Source organism: Chionomys nivalis, chromosome 7 (assembly GCF_950005125.1).
Source record: "Chionomys nivalis chromosome 7, mChiNiv1.1, whole genome shotgun sequence".
Classification (NCBI taxonomy): domain Eukaryota; kingdom Metazoa; phylum Chordata; class Mammalia; order Rodentia; family Cricetidae; genus Chionomys; species Chionomys nivalis.
The window spans coordinates 54,765,928-54,789,508 of record NC_080092.1 but is presented as its reverse complement, the minus strand read 5'-3'; the positions used below and the strand labels follow the sequence as shown (position 1 = coordinate 54,789,508).

Below are 23,581 nucleotides of genomic sequence, written 5' to 3'. Positions count from 1 at the left end.
CTATAGGTATAGTGTAAGAATCATTTAATTAATGTTTAGCTAGTGGTGGTTGGTTTAATCTTAGTGTTCTGGTTACTCAGTTCTTGTTTTCTGGCCATCCAAGCAGTGCAGGGAATGGGCTTTCTATGATGGAGTGGCTTCAAGTTAAACCAAACTTTGGTTGGCTTAACTCCCACCAGTTCTGAACCACAACTGACAGCACACCACACAGGCAGGACAGATTGTATGTGCTCCAGAGCCGTATCAGTATACACTAGAGGCACAGACGCACCTGCATCTGGAAGAAGAGTGACCACCTAACTGAGAGGCCCCATCATCACCTATTGGAGGAAGAGGGATCCCCTGAAGCAAAGGTCCCACCTGAACTCTCTAGAGGAAAGGATGGGCAGATTTCAGTATAAAAAATATTCAACAACCTAAAGACCAATATAGCACCACCAGAACCTAATGGTCCTACAACAGGAAGACCTGAACATCTTAACCTAGAAAAAGCAGAAAAAAATATCTTTAATATGACTTTATGAAGATGATAGAGACTCCTAAAGAGGAAATAAAAAAATCCCTTAGCAAAATGGTGGGGAAAAAAAACCGAACAAAAAAGAAATCAACAAATCTATTAAAGAATCCCAAGGGAAAAAATCAAACAGGGAAAAAAACATTGAAATAATTCAATACACGAAAACTGAAATAGAAACAATAAAGAAAACACAAACTGAGGGAATTCTAGAAATAGAAAATCTGGGTAAATAAACAGGAACTACAAATGCAAGCATAACCAAGAGATTATAAAAGTTGGCAAAGAGATTCACAGGATTTGAAGATATGATAGAGGAAATAGATTCATTTGCCAATGATAATGGTAAATCCAACAAATTCCAGAAAATCTGGAACAAAATGAAAATATCAAACCTAAGAATGATATGATAGAAGAAGGAGAAAAAGTCCAACTCCAAGGCACAGAAAGTATATTCAAAAAATTATAGAAGAAAACTTTATCACAACCTAAAGAAGGATATGCCTATAAAGGTACATGAAAACCAAATAGACTATAGGGCAAATCAAGATCAGGCCCCATATCCTTTATTGCTTGTGGTCTTAGCTGAGGTTATTCTTGTAGATTCCTGGGAATTTCACTAGTGCCAAGTTTCTTGCTAACCCTATAATGGCTCCCTCAATCAAGATATCTCTCTTTCTTTGCTCTCATCTCGGTCCTTCCTCCATCTCGACCATCCCATTCTCTCAAGTTCTCCTTACCCCTCCCCTTCTCCCCTCTTCTTCCCCTTCCACCCTCACTTCTCCCCTCACTGCAATTCTCCCAGTTTTGTCAATTGATCTTGTCTGTTTCGACTTTCCAGGTGGATCTATATATGTTTTTCTTAGGGTTCATCTTATTCTTTAACTTTTCTAGGATCATGAAATATAGGCTTAATTTCCTTTGTTTATAGCTAGTATCCACTAATGAAAAGACATGGAATAAATTTGGTAGAGAGGTATGGAGGATCTGGGAGAAGTTGGAAGAGGAGTAAGAATGATCAAAATAAACTGTATAGAGTTTTTCAATTAAAGAAAAGCAGGAAATGAAAAAAGAAAGAAGAAAAAAGAAAAATCAATGACTAATAGATTAAGGACTTCATCATGAGACTCTTAAACATCTTTGGAATAAATAGAGAATACAGAGTAAGATGTAGGAAGAGTTAAGGGCATTATAAATATGGTGTTGGAGGCAAATTAAATTGAAGAGTCATAATAAATGAAGTTAATGTGTTTCTGTGCAATAAAAAACTGAAGATCAACTGGAAGTAGTATATTGACTGGGAAAAAAATAATTGCCAGCTATACATGTGACAGGTGATTAAAATTTAGAATATACAAAAATTTAAAAATCAAGTAAACAAACAACTTAATTTTAAAAAATTGCCACTGTAGAACTGAATAAAATTCCATAGCATACATGTATCATATTTTCATTATCTATCAGTTGAAAATATCTGTACTGTTTCTCTTTCTAGATATTGTGAATAGAACATCAATTAAAAAAAAAAGATAAATGTGATTCCCTCCAGTCAGCTAAATACACTGAAAATGCTAAACTTTTGTAATTATCCATATACAAGTGAATATCACATTCCCTAGGAATGATTGAATAGAACTTGACCCTACCATAAAACCACTTTTGCTTCTCATACTTATCAAAATACAGAGAGTAGACACATCATTGTTCTTGGAGTAACTGAAACCAATAGATTGGCAAGCAAAACATGGATATTTTGCACAACTAGAGCAGGCAACACTCTGTCTAAAATACTGGATACATTATTAGATCCCACTTACTATTGTCACATTCAAAAACAAAAGTTACTCATCTCTAGGAGCCCAATAACGTTAGACCAATAAGGACAAATATTCCCTGGAGTTGAAAATTTGTGTTTCAAAATCATGTACAGCCGGGCGGTGGTGGCGCACGCCTTTAATCCCAGCACTTGGGAGGCAGAGGCAGGCGGATCTCTGTGAGTTCGAGACCAGCCTGGTCTACAAGAGCTAGTTCCAGGACAGGCTCCAAAACCACAGAGAAACCCTGTCTCGAAAAACCAAAAAAAAAAAAAAATCAAAATCATGTACAGAAGATCATCAAACAAATGGCTGCCAAGTTCAGGAGTACAATAAATGAAGGAATTAAAAATGCCACCAATGACTTGATGATGAATGATGATCAAATAGAAAAGGGCATTAGGAAGAGATCTCACATATATAGAGAGGGTTTGAGGTAATGGTGATAACAGGTACTATTATGGTTTTCATAGGTAACAAGACCAAATGAGTAAACAGGCATAAGAACATGGACTGCTTTTCTATTGAATTGAAGCAGCATTAAACATACCACCTGCTTGCCATGTTCATATTGCTGGAGAATATTATTTTAAGGTGTGTTACTTTATGCTACATTTGTTTAACTCTGTGAATATGTGTTACTGTGCTTGTATAAAAGACTTGATGGTCTAATAAAGAACTCAGGAGCCAATAGTGAGGCAACAGAAAGAATTGGCAAGGCTGACGTGCAGAGAGAATAAATAGAAGGAGAAATCTGAGAGGAGCAGGAAGCAGCTAGATCAAGGAAAGGGGATGGAAGAAGAAGACTTCAGGGTCACAGCCAGACACAGAACTAGAAGGAAAGAAAATGTATATAGGAATAGAAAAAGTAAAATCCCTGAGGCAAACGGTTGATGGAATAATTTAGGTTAAGATAAGATGGCATAAACAAGCTAAGTCTGGGCATTTATAATTAAGAATAAACTTCTATGTGTGAGTATTTAGGATCTGTGTGGCTGGACCCCAAAACAGTAAAGAAAACAAAAACCACCATATTACTGCTTTTTTCCTTGACACACACAGAATGTTGGCTGATGAAGTTTAAATTTTCCCAGAATACTGTATGTATGTTCTAAATTCTTTTGCATGTATTCAGTTATGTTGAGTTGGCATGCTGTATTTGGAAGCCATCATAGTGTGTGATTTTCTACAGTTTTATCCCACTAAAACCTACTGTAGGATGAGCTGGGGAGATGGCACTGCCATTAAAGGTTAGGATCACAGCCAAAACTTTCCAAACTATCCATGGCTTCTTGTTTCCTGGCTGCCCAGACCCAAATAATCACATAGAAACTATATTAATTACAACACTGTCTCACCAATAGCTCAGGCATATTTCTAGCTAGCTCTTGAATCTTAAATTAACACATTAATGGTAACCTGTGCATTGCCATGAGGCTGTGACTTGCTGGTAAGTTTCTGGTGTCTTTCTCCTTCAGTAGTTATATGGCGTCTGCCTGACTCTGCCTTTTTCATGCCTGCATTCAGGTTTTCTTCTTGCCTACCTAAATTGTGTTCTGTCATAGGTTAAAGTAGCTTCTTTATTAACCGATGGCAATAAGACATATTCACAGCATACAGAGGGGAAACCCACATCATGCATATGTTTATTTATTTGTTGTTGTTCTTTACATTCTACCTCTCCCTTAGTGTAGGAAGGAGTGATCAGTAACTATAACTGGTCACTACTAGAGATCTCTGAGGTAAATTTGTCCTAGGAAGGAAGTGGGTAATTACTACATCTTTAATGAGTTATACAGTATCTGGACTCCTAAGGGGTGCAGGGCCCCCAAGGCCCAGGGATGGTCACTGAGGGATGTGAGAAGGGATTAGCAGATAGGTGATGAGTAGAGAGGCTACTAGTCCCTGTGAATGCAAATAAAATAAAGGTGATCAGGATCCTGAACCTGAAGCTTTGACTCAGCATCAGCGTAGTTGGGTACATTCAGAGAAATAGACTGTTGTCTTGCTGCCAATCCACATGAATTTCAAGTGCCATGCAGGACAGTTTTCCAGGTACAGTAGCATTCTTCTTTTCACTGTCTCCCAAGAATTATCACACTGTTCATTTTTCATGATCATCATATAACAGCTTTAGTATTGATGGCTTCATTACAATTACTCATTATGTAATTTTCTCTCAAAACCTTAACACTTCAATCTAAAAGCAGCACTGGGAGACGGAGTTCACTGCTCTACTGCTGAATGCTTTACTATACTTTTCACTGTGGGGTCTTAGCAAACTCTAAACAGTGTCATACCCAAGATGATTATCCATTCTATCTGCACAAGTTCACAAATCTGTGCTTTAGTGGTTACATCTGTGATCATTCCTAAGTGCAGTCTATCAAAGAAGACATAATATATCTAGGTGCTCATGTAAAATGATATCTCTATAATGAAAACCATTTCTTCTACATAGTTCAAAATCATCTTCAGCTGTACCAACTATTAGAAATATAATCTTTGTTATTTCTAGGTGCTGTTTAACTTGAGGATGGTGGGCTTAAAATCTAAGTAAGATATGTACTTCATTAGCCCATCATTGGTAACAGCTGATGGTGATTCTCTGGATTGTGATCTATGTACACAAGCCTCCATAACACAAAGGTACTATCAACTTCTAGGAGAAACAGAAAATGGAGTTGTTGACACATACCTGTAATCCTGGTGATTGGGAAAGAGTCAGGGGTGTTGCATGTTTGAGGCAAGTCTTATGTATGTGTGTGTCTGTCTGTGTATGTGTGTGCCAATATATGTTACTTAGGATACTGACTGCATAGATTAATGACTGATCAGGTGACATTTGAAAACTGTCTAGAATTTTGGGGACTCTGAGAAGAGTAGAGGTTATAGACTTCTATCTAAGGTAAAAATGCAAAAATTTTCTGTAGTGTATTGTCCTCTTCCCCTAATTCAGTCATCTGATTGAAAGAAGCTCATGCTATGAAATGTTAGTTTTTTACACAAGATCTGTAGATTTTAATGACATTTATAGAATATATTATTACCAACAATCATATATCCAAAATTGATATTGGGCTTAACACACTCGATGTGTAAATTAACCATCACATAGAAACTAGTCAACTGAGGAATAACTTAGGTGAGGATTTCAAAGTAACTTTGTTTCTTCTTTTCTATAATTGATAAAATTTTTCATCTTATTTTTTTTTGTTCGCCAAGGTCAATGACATTTGTGGATTAAAGCATATGTATATGACTTGTAGTTGTCAGTATTATAGAAGAGTAATGCAAATGATTAGACCTAATGCTGCACATATACCACATTAAATCTCTGATATTCATCATAGCACGTAAAATTTAATGCATACTTGTCAATTTTCCAATTGAAATGGGAATTTTCGACCACTGAAGTTGAAGAAATATACATCAGTTTGAGCTCCAGACAAAAAATTTCACTAGTCAAAGTCATACATCATGACAGGTACTGGCATTAGTTAGAGATTATGAAAGATTTTTAAATAAACAAATAGTATGAAGCCATATAAGACCTCTAGTGTGTGTAGACTACAATTGATATAAAGGTAGCTTGAGGCAGTGATTAAAACAATAAGAGCATTGGATACATAGAGAATGCTCGGGGCAAAGATGAATGTCCTACCTAGCATGGAGAGATAAATTTAGTCATGTATGTGATAACTGATACCTTTTACATATGAATGCTGATAAAAATGAAGGGGAAGAACATGGAAGGAAGTGATAATATACTAGATGAGCATCTCTAAATTGGGGGAGAGAAGAATTTTAACCCCAGCATTGATGAAAAGAGAAATTCAAGTGTCACTGTAAGACCCTAGGGGGGATGTACCACTGGCATATTTGAGATAATTAAACAATGTTTTTGTCCCTGATAGGAGCTTTTTTCTCATCCTCAGAGCAACAATGATAATGTGAAGAATTAATCAGACAAGAGATGACTCTGTTAAATGTATAAATGAAGCATGTTGAAGGAGAAGAGAAGGATCAAGAGACATAAGAATATGGACATGAATTAAATCTACTTATGTGTTCCAGAAAAGACAAGATGTGATCTTAATAGATGGATATAATCTCACAGAAAGGAGTGGATAAAATAGCAGGAGAATGAAGGGGGGACTCTGTATAACGTGTGACTGTAGTTCAAGGTAAGGAAAAATAAAGGGGTTAAATTCGGAAATTTCTGACATAAACTGGAATTTATTTTACTATCCAATTAGAGACTGGAGAGGTAGGAGAATGAAGAATTCTTTGGAAGACAAGAAGAGAAAGACATGAATTTCTCTTGTAGCTTTTGAATTCCTGATACCTGTCACACATGCATAAGAAAGAAGATTGTTGATGAATAGACATCTGAGTTTGAAATGATAATCTAACACACTGGAGTATGTGTGTTTTTGTTGAAACTTATATAAAATTATGATGACAAAATTTATCAGATTTTCAATAGCATCAATATACAAAACAACACACAGCAAATTACAAATGAACAACTGTTGAGCATATAGAAGGAGAGAGAAACATTAGTACATCTGACTCTTGGTAGAAAATGCATAGATTTTTATTGGAAAAGTTGAGAGATAGAATCAGGTTCAGAAAAAGTTGAGAAAAAAATATTGATGATTGTAATGATTACAGACATTTGAAGTTTGAGGATATAGTCACTATAATCATTGTCAGATCTGTTTTTTAGAAATATATCCATATATTCATAATTTTTAAAATTTGAAAGGGTCCTAATATTTTCTGCTTAGGATACTGGATGATAATAATGATAATGAAAAACCAAACTATCATCTCTTCTTTTATCCTCCGGGGCCTGCCCATATCCCCAGAGCATCAACATTTGTTCTATGCCCTGTTCCTGGCCATGTACCTCACCACTGTCACGGGGAACCTCATCATCATCATCCTCATTCTACTGGACTCCCATCTCCACACACCTATGTACTTCTTTCTCAGCAATTTGTCCTTCTCTGACCTCTGTTTTACCTCTGTCACAATGCCAAAGTTGCTGGAGAATATGCAGAGCCAAGTTCCATCCATCTCCTATGTGAATTGTCTGACACAAATGTACTTTTTCATGTTTTTTGCAAACATGGAAAACTTTCTTCTTGTGGCCATGGCCTATGACCGCTATGTGGCCATCTGCTTCCCCCTTCATTACACCAGCATCATGAGCCCCAAGCTCTGTGTGTGTCTGGTAGTGATGTCCTGTGTATTTAACATGCTGCATTCCATGTTGCACACATTACTCCTGGCTAGATTGTCATTCTGTGAGGACAACATAATCCCCCACTTTTTCTGTGACATATCTGCTCTGCTCAAGTTGGCCTGCTCTGACATTTTTATTAATGAACTAATGATATTTGTCTTGGCAGGGCCCTTTATTGTCATCCCATTCTCACTCATAACTGTGTCCTACATACAAATTATCTGCTCCATCCTAAAGGTTTCATCTACTCGGGTTATCCACAAGGTCTTCTCCACCTGTGGCTCCCACCTGTCTGTGGTCTCACTGTTCTATGGGACAGTCATTGGCGTCTACTTATGCCCATCAGCTAATAATTCTACTGTGAAAGAGACTGTGATAGCCTTGATGTACACAGTGGTGACTCCTATGCTGAACCCCTTTATCTACAGCCTGAGGAACAGAGATATGAAAAAGGCCCTGATAAGTGTCCTTTGCAAGAAGAAAATCTTTTCATAATGGCAATACTGTGAGTTTTACTTAATTTCACCCAGAAAATATATTGATACTAATATTGCAATATGTGTCCCTACAATTGAACCCACATCATAGACCATACTCCATAATAATTTTATTCGCAAAAGGGAGTTTTGCAAAGTAGTTCAGTTAGGGAAGTGGACCTTTGTCACTCACTGATATCATCCACTGTCTTCCAAGTGTGATTCTAGAAAGCATTGGATAAGAGTCACTGTTATATCAATATTTCTTCCCTTAGATTCCTTTTTTAATTGAAAACAGATTTTCATCTGCATTTTCCCTAAAGCTTATCTGTGGGTCTCTGCATCTGTTTTCATCAGTTGTTTGATGGAGTCTAACTGACACATTAGACGTTGTTTTATTTACTTTTTTCTGACCTGCTTGGTTCTCTCATAGGTCATTTGGCTTCTGGTTTCTTTTTTTTCTGAATGTCAACAGTATGGTTCCTTTCATAACATGTGTCTTAGACTGGACCACTTACTGTTAGTCATTCCCATTTATTCTGTGCCAAATTACCGTGGCACATCTTGTTGGCAGAAAAAAATTATAGGTCAAAAATTTTGTAGTGAGTTTAGTGTTCTAATCCTTCAACTCTAAGTCTTAGGAGATGGCTGGTTCAGACTTCATATCCTCTATTAATTGGAATCTTAGCTAGCATCACCCTAATTGACTCCGGGGAATTTCCATTGCACTGTGTTTCTACCATGCCATCGAAGTGTCCCTAGTTCCAATTGTTCCTCCCAGTACAATCTCCCTCCACACTCCTCTCACGTTTTCCCATCCCCACCTGCACTCAGTTCATCCTCAATATCTATTATATTTCTCCTTCCTAGGGGGATTCATGCACCTACCCTTGAAACATCCTTGTCACTTGGCCTCCCTGGATCTGTGGGTTGTAGCATGATTGTTCATTACTTGACACTTTGTGCTGGTTTGAAAGAAAATGAGCCCTAGTGGGAGTGGCACTATTAGGGTGTATGGGCTTGTTGGAGTAGGTGTGGCCACGTTGGAAGAAGTGTGGCACTGTTGGGTCTCCTGTTTTCAAGCTGTGCCCAATGTTACAGTTCACATCCTGATGCCTGCTCATTAAGATATAGATATCTCACCTCCTTCTCCAGCAGCATGGCTGCCTGTGAGCTGCCGTGTCCCACCATGAGCTTAATGGACTAAAACTCTGAAAGTGTAAGCTACTCCAATTAAATGTTTTCTTTATAATGGTTGCTGTGGTCATGCTGTTTCATCACAGCAATAGAAACACTAAGACACAGTTAATATCTACTTACAAGTGAGTACTACCATGTTTGTCTTTCTGGGTCTTGGTTACCTTGCCCAAATTGATTTTTTTCTAGTTACACCCATTTTTCTGTGGTGATATTTTGTTTGTAATCTAACAAATAAAGCTTGCCATAAGATCAGAGTGCAAGCTAAACTACTAGCTAGCCATAGAGGCCAGGCAGTGATGGCAAGCATATTTAATCCCGTTACTTATGAGACAGAGGCAGATGGATCTTTGAGAGTTGGTTACCCTGAGCTTCACTTGATTGATCCAGTCTAAAAAGAAACAGAGTCAGGTGGCTCACAACTTTGATCCCAATACTTGGGAGTCACATTCTTTTAATTCCAGCAAGAAGGAGGGGATACAGCTGGGCAGAGAGAGGAATATGGGGCAGGAGGAGACAGGAGTGCATTGCATTCAGTCTGAGGATTGTGGAGACAGTATCTTTCCTACATTGGTCTGAGGATTTGGTTAAGGTAAAGGTTCTCTCTAGTGGTTGGCTCCTTTACTTATCCAATCTTTCAGCATTTACCCTGACATCAGACTCTGAGTTTTTATTATTAAGACCCATTATAATCCTGGAGATATCTGCCTATAAATTTCATAATAACAATTTTTTACTGCTAAGTAATACTCCATTATGTAAATGTCCCACTTTTTTAATTCATTATTTTGCTAAGGATTGTATCCTGTGGAAGAAGAGGAGGAGAAATTGTTGGAGTCATAAGGGTCAAAAATACAAGGAAACCCACAGAATCAACATGGGCCCATAGTGTCTCACTGTAACTAATTGACAACCAGGGAGGCTGCATGGGCCTAACTAGGCCCTCTACATATATGTTATAGTGGTATAACTTTGTGTTTTATGGGCCTCCTAGCGGAGGGAGAAGGGGCCATTGTTTCTGGTACTTTTGACTACTTTGGAACCATTATCCTCCTATAGTCTTGCCTCATTTAGCCTTTTGAGAGTAGTTTTCTAGTCTTATTGAAACATGATATGTTATGTTTGGTTTGTATCTGTGGAAGGCCTACAATTTTATGAAGGAAAAATAAGAGAGATAGATTGAGATTGGGGAGGGAGAAGAGTCTGGGTGGGGATGAAGGAGGAAAAACTATTGTCAGGATTTAATATATTAAAGAATAGATTAATAAAAAATTAAAAAGAAATGAAAATAGATTTTTCTCCTAAGATACCTCTAACCACAGTTTCCTTCCTTCTACCACCCTTAGCTCACCCATTCCACACACAATGCACCCCCTTTCATTTCCTCTCCAGAAAGGTGCAGGTCTTCAAGAGACAGCAACCAGATGTAACAGAAGAAGATACAGAAAGACAAGGTGAAAGTCCTCAGATCAAGGCTGGACAGGGCAATCCCAATAGAAGGAAAGTCATCCACAAGCCACCAGCTCTCGCCATTGTAGTCCCACAAAAATATCAAACCAACAACCCTAATATACGTGCAGAGGACCTGGTACACACACATGCAGGCCCTGTGCTTGCTATTTCCGTCTCTTTGAGCCCTTCTTAGTTGATTTAGTGTGTCCTCTTCTTCTAGTATCCACCATCCCCTTTGACCCCTCCAGTCTTTCCTCCACCCCATCCCACACAGGGTTCCCTGATATCCAAAAGAGAGAAAACTGATGGAGACCTGTAGTGGCATTTCAATTGTATTTTAATAAGTAAAGACTGCCTGAAGATCTTAGAGTTAAAAAGTCCTTCCAGTCAGCCTTACAGAGCGGATTATGGTAACACACACCTTTAATTTCTGTAGCCACAGCGACATGCAACTTTAATCCAGGTAGCCACACTACTTGCCGTAGAAATAGGGTGGTGAATGCCTTGAATCCCAGTGGTGTATGACTTTAATCCCAGTCCTAGATAATAATATAAGGGGGGGGGGGGGAAGTAGCTCTAATAGACAGTATCATTCTGAGATTCCTGGAAGCAGGATCACCATTATAGACTGAGTTCAAGGTAAGAGCCAGTGGCTGGCTGTTTTTGTGTTTTGGGTTTTAAGGTTGAACCCCAGTTTCTGACCCTGAGTTTTTATTAATTGCACCTCAGAGATCTCCAATTTAGACTCTCTACAGAATGTCGGGCATTTGATTTCTACAACTGCTCCAATCTGCTGCACAATAAAACCTCTCTAATGACAAGTGGACATGACATTTATCTATAAGTATAGTACAGTATCATTAGGAATCATTTAATTGATATTTATCTAGGTGTTTTTGTTTCTAACCTAGTTTTCTGGGCTATTTAGTCCCTGGTTTCTGGCCATACAGACAGTGCAGGTCATTGAGTTTCTGTTGTGGAGTTGACCTCAACTTAAACCAAATTTTCATTGGCCTAAACTCCCACAAGTTCTTGATCACCATTGCTAGCACACCTTACAGGCAGAATAGATTGTAGGTGAGGGTTTTGTGGTTGGGTTGGTATCCAGGCTTCACTTTCCAAAGCCTTCAGAGTACCTTCCTTTTCCGAAGAGATTGGAATGTAGGGGTGAAGGCTCCAAGCCCTACTAGCTCAACCTCTCTATATTTAATTAACTATTGTCTCCTGCAATTGGGCCCCGCTGTCAGACACCAGAGAGCTAAGTCTGTTGTAGCCTCAGCCTGAGTTGTTTGCAGATTGCTATGGAGATTCTTAGGCTAATAACTCAACCAAATGTAATAAAATCCTACCTTGGGGAACATTGCCTGACTAGAAAAAGTGGCCAGTGCAGACTCTGAATTCCCCATTACTGGGAGTTCTAGTTTTCACAGATTCCCGGAAGTTTCCACTGCACTAGGATTCCACATTGTCTTCTAACTGCATGCAATTTCCAACTCTCTATCCCTGCACTGTCTCTCTCTATCCCTCCTCCCACACCTGATCCCCAGTCTACCCCCACAATCTATTGCATTTTCCCTTCCCAGAAAGATCCTAGTTTTGCCTCTGTAGCGTTCATCTTTCCATAATCTCCCTGGATCTGTGTATTGTGACTTGATTATCATTTACTAAACAGTTAATATCCACTTATAAGTGAATATATACCATATTTGATTTCTGAATCTGGGTTACTTCATTCAAGATAAATTTTTCTTGTTGTTACCATTTGTATGCAAATTTGATGATGCCATTTTTCTTTCCCTGAAATTATTAGCCACCAGCCATTTAAAAGTTACCTACCCAAAATGATAAAAAGAAGCTGGAAACAGAACAATGTTCATTATTTATCATTACTTTAATTTTCTTTTTATTTTGCCTGCAAAATTTCTTATGTAGATATTTTACAGTATGTAAAAAATGCTGTTCAACCACGTTCATGTTACATGAATGATTAAATGCTCTATTGTGTCATGAACTAGGTCTCTTACCTTGATTCATTCATTCCCTTAATTGTCCCTGTACACTATGGTGTAAAATATGTTCTTCCATTCTAGACTCCATTGACTTCCCCATCATTGATACCTGATAGAAAAAGAAAAACCAGTTTTCTTCAGTGGAGCCTAACTGGGTATATTAACCATATTTCAGTAGAGGCCCTATCCTCATGAGAAGTAGGCCAACACCAACTGGAATCAGTATTTTTGTAGACGTTTGCCACATCTTGATTTGGTGGGAATTTTTGTCTTATTGGTCTTTTGCTTTTCTGTTTACGAATCCATTTTTGTAGTTTTGTGATATGTGTGTATGTGTGTATTCTGGCTTTTTTCATTTTTAAGGAAAGAGATAAAAGGTAGAGAGTGAGTTGGTAGAGAGAGGTAGGGAGGGTCTGGCAGAAGATGAAAGAGAAGAGAGCATGATTAAAATGTATTGTACAAATTGTTATTCCAATTAAAGAACAAAGAAAGAAATACGCCTTTTGGATCAAGGACTTCAACATGAAATGCTTACATGACTCTCCAAAAAATAGGAAATACACCTCAAGATATAGGCATAGGTGCAAGCATTGTAAATGGGGTGCTGGAAGTTCATTTAATTGACAAATGAAACTGAAATGTTTCTGTACCTGGATTACCTCACTCAGGATGGTTTTTTGTAGTTCCATCCATTTGAATGCAACTTTCAAGATGTCATTTTTTTTCCCACTGAGTAGTAATCTAATGTGTAAATGTGCCACATTTCCTTTATCCATTCTTTGGTTAAGGGGCATCTCGGTTGTTTCCAGGTTCTGTCTATTAGAAAAAATGGTGCACAGATGTCACCATAGAACCTTCTTCCAGCAACTGATGGAAACAGAGCCAAAGACCCACAGTGGAGCACTGGGCTGAGCTCCCAAAGTTCAGTTGAAGAGTGGGAAGAATGAGAATATGAGCAAATAGGTCAAGACCATGATGGGTGCACCCACTGAAACAGTTTACCTGAGCTAATGGGAGCTCACCAACTCCAACCGGACAGGGAAGGAACCAGCATAGATTCACTTTACTCCCTCTGAAAGTGGGTGACAGTTGTATGGCTGGGACAGACTGCCGGGCCATATGCAGTGGCATCAAGATTTTTCCCTATTGCTTGCATGTTTTTTTTCAGATCCTATTCTCTTTGGATAGATAACTTGTTTAGCCTAGTTATAGTAGAGAGGGCCTTGGACCGTCCTCAAAGCAATGTGCCTTACCCTCTCTGAGGAGTGGATGGGGGCTGTTGTGGTGCAGGGCAGGAGGAGGGAATGGGAGGAGGGAGGAGTGAAAAATGGAATTGGGATATAATGAAAAAATAGCTTATTTAATTAATAAAATAAATTAAAAAACAACACATAAGGAACAAAAAAGGTTTCTGTACAGCAAATTTAACAGACAATGAATTGGAAGCAGCCTATGGATCTGGATAAAATATTTGCCTGATATGTATGTGACAGAGAATCAGTACCTAGGCTATGATATCCTTGGGAGTTCTGCTCTTTCTTAAGAGAAATGGAGGAGGAATGGATCTTGGGTATAAGGAAGGTAGGAGGGACAGGGATGACAGGAGGGGAGGGAAAATGTGGCCATTATGTAATATATGAGAAAAGAATAAGTAAATAAATAGGGAAATAATTTTTTAAAAAAATTATTGAACACAGAGAATGAAAGAGAGAGAAGATATAAGAAATTAAGGCCTGCTGACAAAGAAAAAATTTCCCTAGTAAAACTCACAGGTATATCAACCATCTTTCAGTGTAAGTCTTATGCTTATAAGTAGTTGGCCAACACTAAATGGACTCACTATTTTTGTAAAGTTTTGTTCTCTATATGTTTTGGGGTCAATTTTGTCTTATGGAGTTTTTCCTTTTATTATTAGGTATCTATTTTGTGGTTTTGAGGAATTCGTGTGTGTGTGTGTGTGTGTGTGTGTGTGTGTGTGTGTTTCTAGTGTTTGGTTTAATTTCTAAAAAAAGTGAAAAGGCATGAGTGGGTTTCATAGAGAAGTATGTAGAATCTTGGAGGAGTTGGAGAAGGAGTAAGAATGATCAAAATAAATTGTATGGAGTTTTTCAATTAAAGAAAAACAGAAAAGGAAAAAAGAATGAAAAGAAAAGAAAAATCAGTGACTATTGGGTCTAGGACTTCATCATGGAACTCTTAAACTTCTTTGGAAAAAATAGGGAATATTCTACAAGATATAGGAATAGGTAAGGGCATTACAATATGTGTTAGATGCTAATTAAATTGATGAGTCGGATTACTCTTAGGGATGATGAAGGAGGGGGACTTGATGGGGGAGGGGGAGGGAAATGGGAGGTGGTGGCGGGGAGAAGGCAGAAATCTTTAATAAGTAAATAAATTAATAAATTAAAAAAATAATAAAAGTAATAACTCACAAAAAAATTGATGAGTCATAATTAATATTTTCTGTACAGTAAAGGAAACAGAAAATCTACTAGAAGTAGAGTATAGATTGGGAGATAAAATTTGCCAGCTATACATGTGACAGGCAATTCATACTTAGAATATACAAAAACTAAAACTAATTAAGAAAGCAAACAACTTAATTTTAAAAATTAGCACTCTAACTGAATAAAATCTTGTAGCATGAATGTACCATATTTTTATTATCAATCAGTTGAACATATCTATATTGTTTCATTTCTAGTAATTGTGAATAAAGCTTCAGTAAACAAGGATGAACATGAATTTCTCCTGTAGCCAAAGACAATGAAAATACTAAACCTATTTAATTATCCTTATATAAGTGAATATCACAATCCTTTGAGATGATTGAGTGGAACTTAAACCTACCATAAAACCACCTTTGCTTCTCATCTTAACCAAAATAGAGAGCGTATTTTGAATCATTCTTCTGGAGTAACTGAAACCATTACATTAGCAAGCAAAATATGGCTGTTTTTCACAACCAGAGCAGACAGTACTCTCTCTAAAATACTGGATACATCCTTAGATCTCACTTAGCATTTTCACATTCACCAATAAATGTTACTCTTCTCTAGGAGCTCAAATAGCATTAGACCAATAAGGATCGAGATTTCCTGGAGATGAAAATTTGTGTTTCATAATCATGCACGGAACTTCATTAGATGACCACCAAGCTCAGAACTACAATGAAGGAAGGAATTAGAAATGCCACCAATGGCATCATGATCAATGATGAACTCATAGAACAGGGCATTAGGAAGTCATCTCACATATATTTAGAGGAGTTGAGGTAATGGTACTAGAAGGTACTATCATGGTATTCATAGGTAAGAATATCAAATGAATGACCAGGCATAAAAACATAAAAACATGTACTGCTTTTCTTTTGGCTTAAGGAAGCATTAAATATTCCATCTACTTGCCATATTGTCATAGAATATTATTTTAAATTGTGTTACCTTTGTTTATGTTGCATTTGTTGAACTCTGTGAAGCTGTGTAACTGTGCCTGTCTAAAACACCTGATGGTCTAATAAAGAGTTGAACAGCCAATAGTGAAGCAACAGAAAGAACAGGTGAGACTGGCAGGCAGAGAGAATAAATAGAAGGAGAAATCTTGGAGGAGCACAAAGAGGGATCAAGGAACAAGAGAGGAAGGAAGAGGAAGGAAGAGGAATTCAGAGGCCAGCCACCAAGCTACACAGCCAGACACAGTAAAAAGGAAAAAAAAAGGTATGCAGGAAAAGAAAAGGGAAAAACCCAGAGGCAAAAATTAGATGGAATAATTTAGGTTAAGACAAGCTGGCATAAACCAGAATTTATAATTAAGAATAAGCCTCCATGTGTGATTTATCTGGTAGCTGGGTGGCAGGAAACAAAAGGAGTAAAGAAAACAAACACCACCACCATATTCCTGCCCTTCTCCTTGGCACACATAGTTAGTTGATAGATGAAGTTTAAATTTTACTAGAAGATTGTGTCTATGCCCGAAGCCCTTTACTTTAGCAGGTAGACAATCATGTTGGATTGAGATGCTATATTTGGAAGCTGTCCCAGTGTGTGTGATTTTCTACAGTTTCATTCCACTTGCACTTAAAAACTACTGTAGAATGGTCTGGAGAGTTTGAACTTCCATTAAAAGCAAGGATCACAGCCAAAACTTTTAAAACTGTCTGTGGCTTCTTGTGTAAATTTTTGTTGTGTTAGACACTTTAAGTCATTACCAATGAAAATAACATGGGCTGGTTTTCTAGTCAACTGCTTCATTTCTCCCTCTAAAATGTGGGCTCCAGCCGGGCAGTGGTGGCGCATGCCTTTAATCCCAGCACTCGGGAGGCAGAGGCAGGCGGATCTCTGTGAGTTTGAGGCCAGCCTGGTCTACAAGAGCTAGTTCCAGGAACCAAAAAGCTACAGAGAAACCCTGTCTCGAAAATCAAATAAATAAATAAATAAATAAATAAATAAATAAATAAATAAATAAATAAAATATGGGCTCCATCAAGCAGAAGCATGCTCATTACTTGACCAGTCAATGAGTATGCATCTTTCCACTTTTATTTTTTAGTTTTCTTGGAACTGCACATGTGAATGGAGACTGTACTGTTGTTTCTTGGCTGCCCAGACCCAAATAATCACACATAACTATATTAATTGCAACACTGTTTCACCAATGGCTCAGGCATGTTTCTAGCTAGCTCTTACATTAAAAATTAACCTATTACTATTAACCTGTGTTTCAGCACGAGGCTTTGGCTTCCTGGTAAGGTATCTTTCTCCTTCAGCAGCTATATGGCATCTGCCTGACCCTACCTTCTTTCTCCTTTTTAGTTTTCTAACCTACGTATATTGTGTCCTGTCATAAACCAAAGCAGATTCTTTACTAACAAATAGTAATAGGACATATTCACAGCATACAAATGGGAAAACTGCATCACACATGTGTTTATTTTTGTTTGTATGTTGTTATTCTTTAAATCTACTTTCCTGTTAGTGTAGGAAAGAGTGATCAGTGACTATAATTAGTCTCCACTAGAGATCCCTGAGGTAAATTGGTCCTAGGAAGGAACTGGATAATGACTATGTCTTTAATGAGTTACACAGCATGTGGACTCCTGAGAGATGCAGGGTGCCTAAGGCCCAGAACTGTCCACAGGAGGATGTGAGTAGGGATGGGCAGATAGGTAATGAGTACAGGGGCTACTAGTCCCTGTGTGTGTAAATAAACTAAAGGCAGGCAGGATCCTGAACATGAAACTTTGTCTCAGCATCAGCAGATCTGGGTTCATTCAGAAAAATAAGCTACTGTCTTGCTGTCAATCTACATAGATTTCAAGTGCCATGCAGAACAGTTTTCCAGGTACAGTAGGATTCTTCTTTTTACTGTCTTCCAAGAATTTATCACAGTGAATCTTTCATGATCATCATATAACAACTTTCATATTTATGGCTTCATTACAATTACTCATTATGTAATTTTCTCAATAACAAACCATTTCGATCCAAGAGCAGTGCTGTGAAATGGAGTTCACTGCCCCAGTGCTCTATGATTTATTATGCTTTCCACTGTGGGGTCTTAGCAATGTCTGAAGAGTGTCCTTCCAAAGATGATGATCCATTTTATCTGTACAAGTTCACAAATTTGCACTTTAGAGGTTGCATCTGTAGTTACTCCTAAGAGCAGCCCATCGAGGAAGACATAATATCATCTAGGTGCTCATATAAAATGATATCCCTATAATCAAAACCAGTTTTTCTACATAGTCAAAGATGATATGCAGGTGTACCAACTGTTAGAAATATATCCCTTGGTATTTCTAGGTGCTGTTTAATTTGAGAATGGTGGACTTAACATCTAAATAAGGCATTTACTCCCTTAGCCCATCATTGGCAAGCGATGATGGTGATTTCTCTGGATCGTGATGTTAGCACATACCGTAATCCTAGAGTTTAGGAAAGTGTAGTGGTGTTGCGTGTTTGAGGCCAGTCTTGTGTGTGTGTGTGTGTGTGTGTGTGTGTACATGCATGTGACTTAGGATACCGATTGTATAGATTAGCAACTGAAAAGGTGATCATTTGAAAGCTATTAGAATATTGGGGCCTCTGGGAGTAGAGGTTATAGACTTTTATCTAAAGCAAAAATGTAAATTTTTTCTATAGTGTATTGTGTTCTTCCCTTGTTTCTTTCATCTGTGCGAATAAAGATCATGTCATGAAGTGTTAGTTGTTTTACGCAAAATCTGCTGATTTTAATGACATTTATAGAATATAGTATTACCAACTATAATATGTCCAAACTTGGCATTGGGCTTAACCCTTTTGATGTATAAATCAACCATCACAGAGAGTATTGTCAATTGAGGAATAAGTTAAGTGAAAATTCCAAAATAGCTTTGTTCCTTCTATTTTATAATTATACATTTTTTCATCCTATTTTTTCAGCAAATCACATTTTGTGGATTAAAGCATATGTTTATGACTTGGAGTTATCAGTATTATGGAACAGTGATGCAAATGATGAGCTCTACCACTGCACATATATCACATTAGATCTCTGGTGCTCATCATAGAGTGTAAAATTTAATGCTAACTCATCAAGTTTTTTAATTGAAATGGGGGAATTTTCTACCATTGATGTTGTAATATCAGTTTAATCACCAGGCAAAAATATTTCACTGGACAAAGTTATATATCATGACAGGTACTAATGCTAGTTAGAGATTAAGGTCCAAATGAGGAGCAGAAGGAGGGAGAACATAAGCAAGGAAATCAGGACCACGAGGGGTGCACCCACCCACTGTGACAGTGGAACTGATTTATTGGGAGCCCACCAAGGCCAGCTGGTCTGGGACTGAATAAGCATGGGTTGAAACTGGACTCTCTAAGCATGGCGGACAATGAAGGCTGATGAGAAGCCAAGGACAATGGCACTAGGTTTTGATCCTAATACATGAACTGGCTTTGTGGGAGCTTAGCTTCTTTAGACGCTCACCTTCCTGGATGTAGATAGAAGACCTTCGTCTTCCCGCAGGGCAGGGAATTTGGACTGCTCTTCAGTATCGAGAGGGAGGGGGAATGGTGTGGGGGGAGGAGAAGAAGAGTGGGGATAGGGGGAGGGGAGTGGGGGGAGGGGGCAATATTTGGGAGGAGAGGAGGGAAATGGGAAACGGGGAGCAGGTGGAAATTTTAATTAAAAAAGAATAAAAATAAAATTAAAAAAATAAAAAAAAAGAAAATTTGTAAATAACCAAACAGAATGGAGTCATTTAAGACCTAAAATGCATGTAGATTACAATTCATGTGAAGGTAGATTACTGCAGTGATTAAAAAATATAAATGCAATGGATACATATAGAATTCTATGAGACATGGATAAAATCTTACTTAGTATGGGGCACTGGTAAATTTAACTGTGTACATGATAAACAATACATTTACATATGAAGGAGTATGAACCAAATGAAGGGCTCTCCCAAATGAATGAAGGGAGTGATAGTGAAGTATATGAGCCACTCTCAAATGGTAGAGATAAGACTTTTTTCCTTGTTTTCCCCCGACACAGGATTTCTCTATAACTTTGGAGCCTGTCCTGAAACTAGCTCTTGTAGACAAGACAGGCCTCAAACTCACAGAGAAACACCTGCCTCTGCCTCGCAAGTTCTGGGACTAAAGGCATGCACCACAGCAGTCTGACTGAGAGGGAAAAATTTTTAGGCCCAGCATTGATGAAGAAAGAAATACAAGTATCGCTGTGACCATAGTGGGGTACACCACGGGCATAGGTGAGAAAATTAAACAGTGTTTGTGTCCCTGATAGGAGCTTTGTCCTTATCCTCAGAGCAACCGTGGAAATGTGCAGAATTAATACGACAACAAAGGACTGAACTCCTCTGTTAGAATGTGTAAATGAAGCACGTTGAAGGAGAAGAACAGGCTCAAGAGAATTAAGAACATGGATATGAACTGAATCTACTTCTGTGTTCCAGTAAAGAAAAAAGGTGATTCTGATATATTGATATAATCACACAGAAGAGAATGGAATAAATAGGAGAAAGCTGGAAAGGGAACTCGGTATAATATGTGACAGTAGTTCAAGGTAAGGGAAAACTGGGTCCAACTCAGAGATTTCTGACACAAACATGAATTTCTTTTGCTATCCAATGAGTGCCTGGAGAGGTAGGAGATTGAGGAATGCTTTGGAAAACAACAGAGTGAAGACATGAATTTCTCTTGTGGCTTTTGGGCCCCTTATCTGTTATACATGCACTGGCAAGAAGATTGTTAGTGTATAGCAAAGCAGACATCTGTGTGTTACAATCTGAGTTTGAAACGGTAATCTAAGGCACTAGAGTATGTGTGTTTTTCTAGAAACTTGCATAAAATTATAAGGACATAGTTTATCAAATTTATAAATAACATCAGCATACAAAATAAGTGAACAAATTACAAATGGATAAACAACAGTTGAGCAAGCTGCGTAAGAGAGAAGAATTAATACATCTGACATCCAGTAGAAAATGCATATCTCCGTTGAAAGGATGGGAGATAGAATCAGGTTAGGAAAAAGTTGGGAAAAAATTATTGTTGATTGTAATGATTACAATTTGGAGTTTGAGAATATAGTCACTGTGATCATTGTCAGATTTCTTCTTACACAAATATTTCCAAAATATATGTTTATTTTTTTTTAATTTGAAAGGATCCTAATATTTTCTCCTTAGGATACTGGATACGTATGATAATGACAAACCAAACTGTCATCTCTTCCTTCATCCTCCGGGGTCTGCCCATCCTCCCAGAGCATCAGCCGCTGTTCTATGCCCTGCTCCTGGCCATGTACCTCACCACCATCATGGGGAACCTCATCATCATCATCCTCATTATACTGGACTCCCATCTCCACACACCCATGTACTTCTTCCTCAGTAATTTGTCCTTTTCTGACTTCTGTTTTGCCTCTGTCACAACGCCAAAGTTATTGAAGAACATGCAGATCAAAGTTCCATCCATCCCGTATGTAGGTTGTCTGACACAAATGTACTTTTACATAGTTTTTGGAAACATGGAAAACTTCCTTCTTATGGTCATGGCCTATGACCGCTATGTGGCCATCTGCTTTCCCCTTCATTACACCAGCATCATGAGCCTAAAGCTCTGTATGTGTGTGGTAACAATGTCCTGGGTATTTAATATATTGTATGCCATGCTGCACACCCTTCTCTTGGCTAGATTGTCTTTCTGTGAGGACAACATGATCCCCCAGTTTTTCTGTGACTTATCTGCCCTGATCAAGTTGTCCTGCTCTGACATTTTTATTAATGAACTAATGATATTTGTCTTGGGAGGGCCCATTATTGTCATCCCATTCTTACTCATCCTTGTGTCCTATGTGCAAATTGTCTGCTCCACCCTAAAGGTTTCATCTGCTCGGGTTATCCACAAGGTCTTCTCTACCTGTGGCTCCCACCTGTCTGTGGTCTCACTGTTCTATGGGACAATTATTGGTGTCTACCTATGTCCTTCAGCTAACAACTCTACTGTAAAAGAGACTGTGATAGCCATGATGTACACTGTAGTGACTCCCATGCTGAACCCTTTCATCTACAGCCTGAGGAACAGAGACATAAAAGAGGCCCTGCTAAGAGTCCTTTGCAAGAAGAAAATCTGCCTATAATTGCAGCACTGAGACTTTTACTTAAATTTACCTAATAAATATATTGATGCTAATATTACAAAATGTAGTCCTACAATGGAATCAGCATTCAAGAATTTACATTTCCATTTGCAAAAGGCAGTTTTGCAAAGTAGTTTAGGTATGGAACCAGACTTTGTTGACTTAGTGATGCCTTCCTCTGCCTTGCATGTGTGACTCTCAAAAAGTTTACTTACAAGTTACTGTTTTGGCTGATTTTTATTCCTTCTTAAAATATTATGATATTACACAAATTTCTATGTTAATCACACTATTAAGTCCCATGCTGAACCCTTTCATGTAGAGTTCAAGGAACAGAGATCTAAAAGAGTCCCTGCTAAGAGTCTATTGCAAGGAGATAATCAGTTTATAATGGCAAAACTGTGATTTTTAATTAAATTCATCTATTAATTAATATATTAATGTATAATTAATACATTGATACTAATATTACAGGATGTATCCCCAAAATTGGACCCACACCACAGAACATACTCCATAATAATTTTATTTGAAAAAAGGGAGTTTTGTAAAGTAGTTCAGTTAGGAAGTAGAACTTTCTCACTTACTGATGTCATCCACTGCTTTGCAAGTGTGATTCTAGAAAAGCATTAGATAAGATCTTCTGTTGTATCAGATTTTCAATCTTTATATTCCTTTTTTATTGAAACTACGTTTGTCACTTAATTCTGCCTAATATTTGGTGGTGGGTCTCTGCCTCTATTTTCATGGGTGATTTTATGGAGCGTAACTGATATATAGGGGATCATTGCATTTACTTCTTTCTGACCTGTTTGGGTCTATCATGAATCTCTAGCCCATCTATCTTCTGGTTTCTCTTCCTCCAGGCAATGTCAGGGGTGTATACTCTCACTCGCAACATGGGTCTCAAGCTGAATCAGTTATTGTTTGCTCACTCCCATATTTTCTGTGCCACTTTTACCATGGCAAATCTTGCTGTCAGGACAAAGTGTAGATCAGATATTTTGTAGTTGTTTTAATGTCCCAATCCCTCCACTAGAAAACTTGTCTGGTTCTAGGACACGGCATGTTCAGTTTCCATATCCTCTATTTCTAGGGTCTCGGCTAACATCACCATAATTGATTCCAGGGAGTTTCCATTACACTATGTTTCTTGCCTGCCACTAAATTACCCCTGGTTCCAGTTGTTTCTCCCAGTTCTCTTTCCC

General features: G+C 38.0%; 2 protein-coding genes across 2 annotated transcripts; both read left to right on the top strand.

The window, feature by feature from the left end:
- The first annotated feature begins 7,129 nt into the window (after positions 1-7,129).
- Positions 7,130-8,077, top strand: LOC130877024 (olfactory receptor 1468-like). Its single transcript, XM_057773941.1, has one exon. It carries the CDS (start codon positions 7,130-7,132, stop codon positions 8,075-8,077), a length of 948 nt encoding a protein of 315 aa, XP_057629924.1.
- Positions 8,078-21,434: 13,357 nt separating this feature from the next.
- Positions 21,435-22,373, top strand: LOC130877247 (olfactory receptor 1468-like). The gene has a single exon (XM_057774348.1). It carries the CDS (start codon positions 21,435-21,437, stop codon positions 22,371-22,373), a length of 939 nt encoding a protein of 312 aa, XP_057630331.1.
- The last annotated feature ends 1,208 nt before the right edge of the window (positions 22,374-23,581 follow it).

Excerpts from the sequence above, each read along its gene's own strand:
- LOC130877024 (XM_057773941.1), top strand. The coding sequence starts at position 7,130 with ATGATAATAATGATAATGAAAAACCAAACTATCATCTCTTCTTTTATC.
- LOC130877247 (XM_057774348.1), top strand. The coding sequence starts at position 21,435 with ATGATAATGACAAACCAAACTGTCATCTCTTCCTTCATCCTCCGGGGT.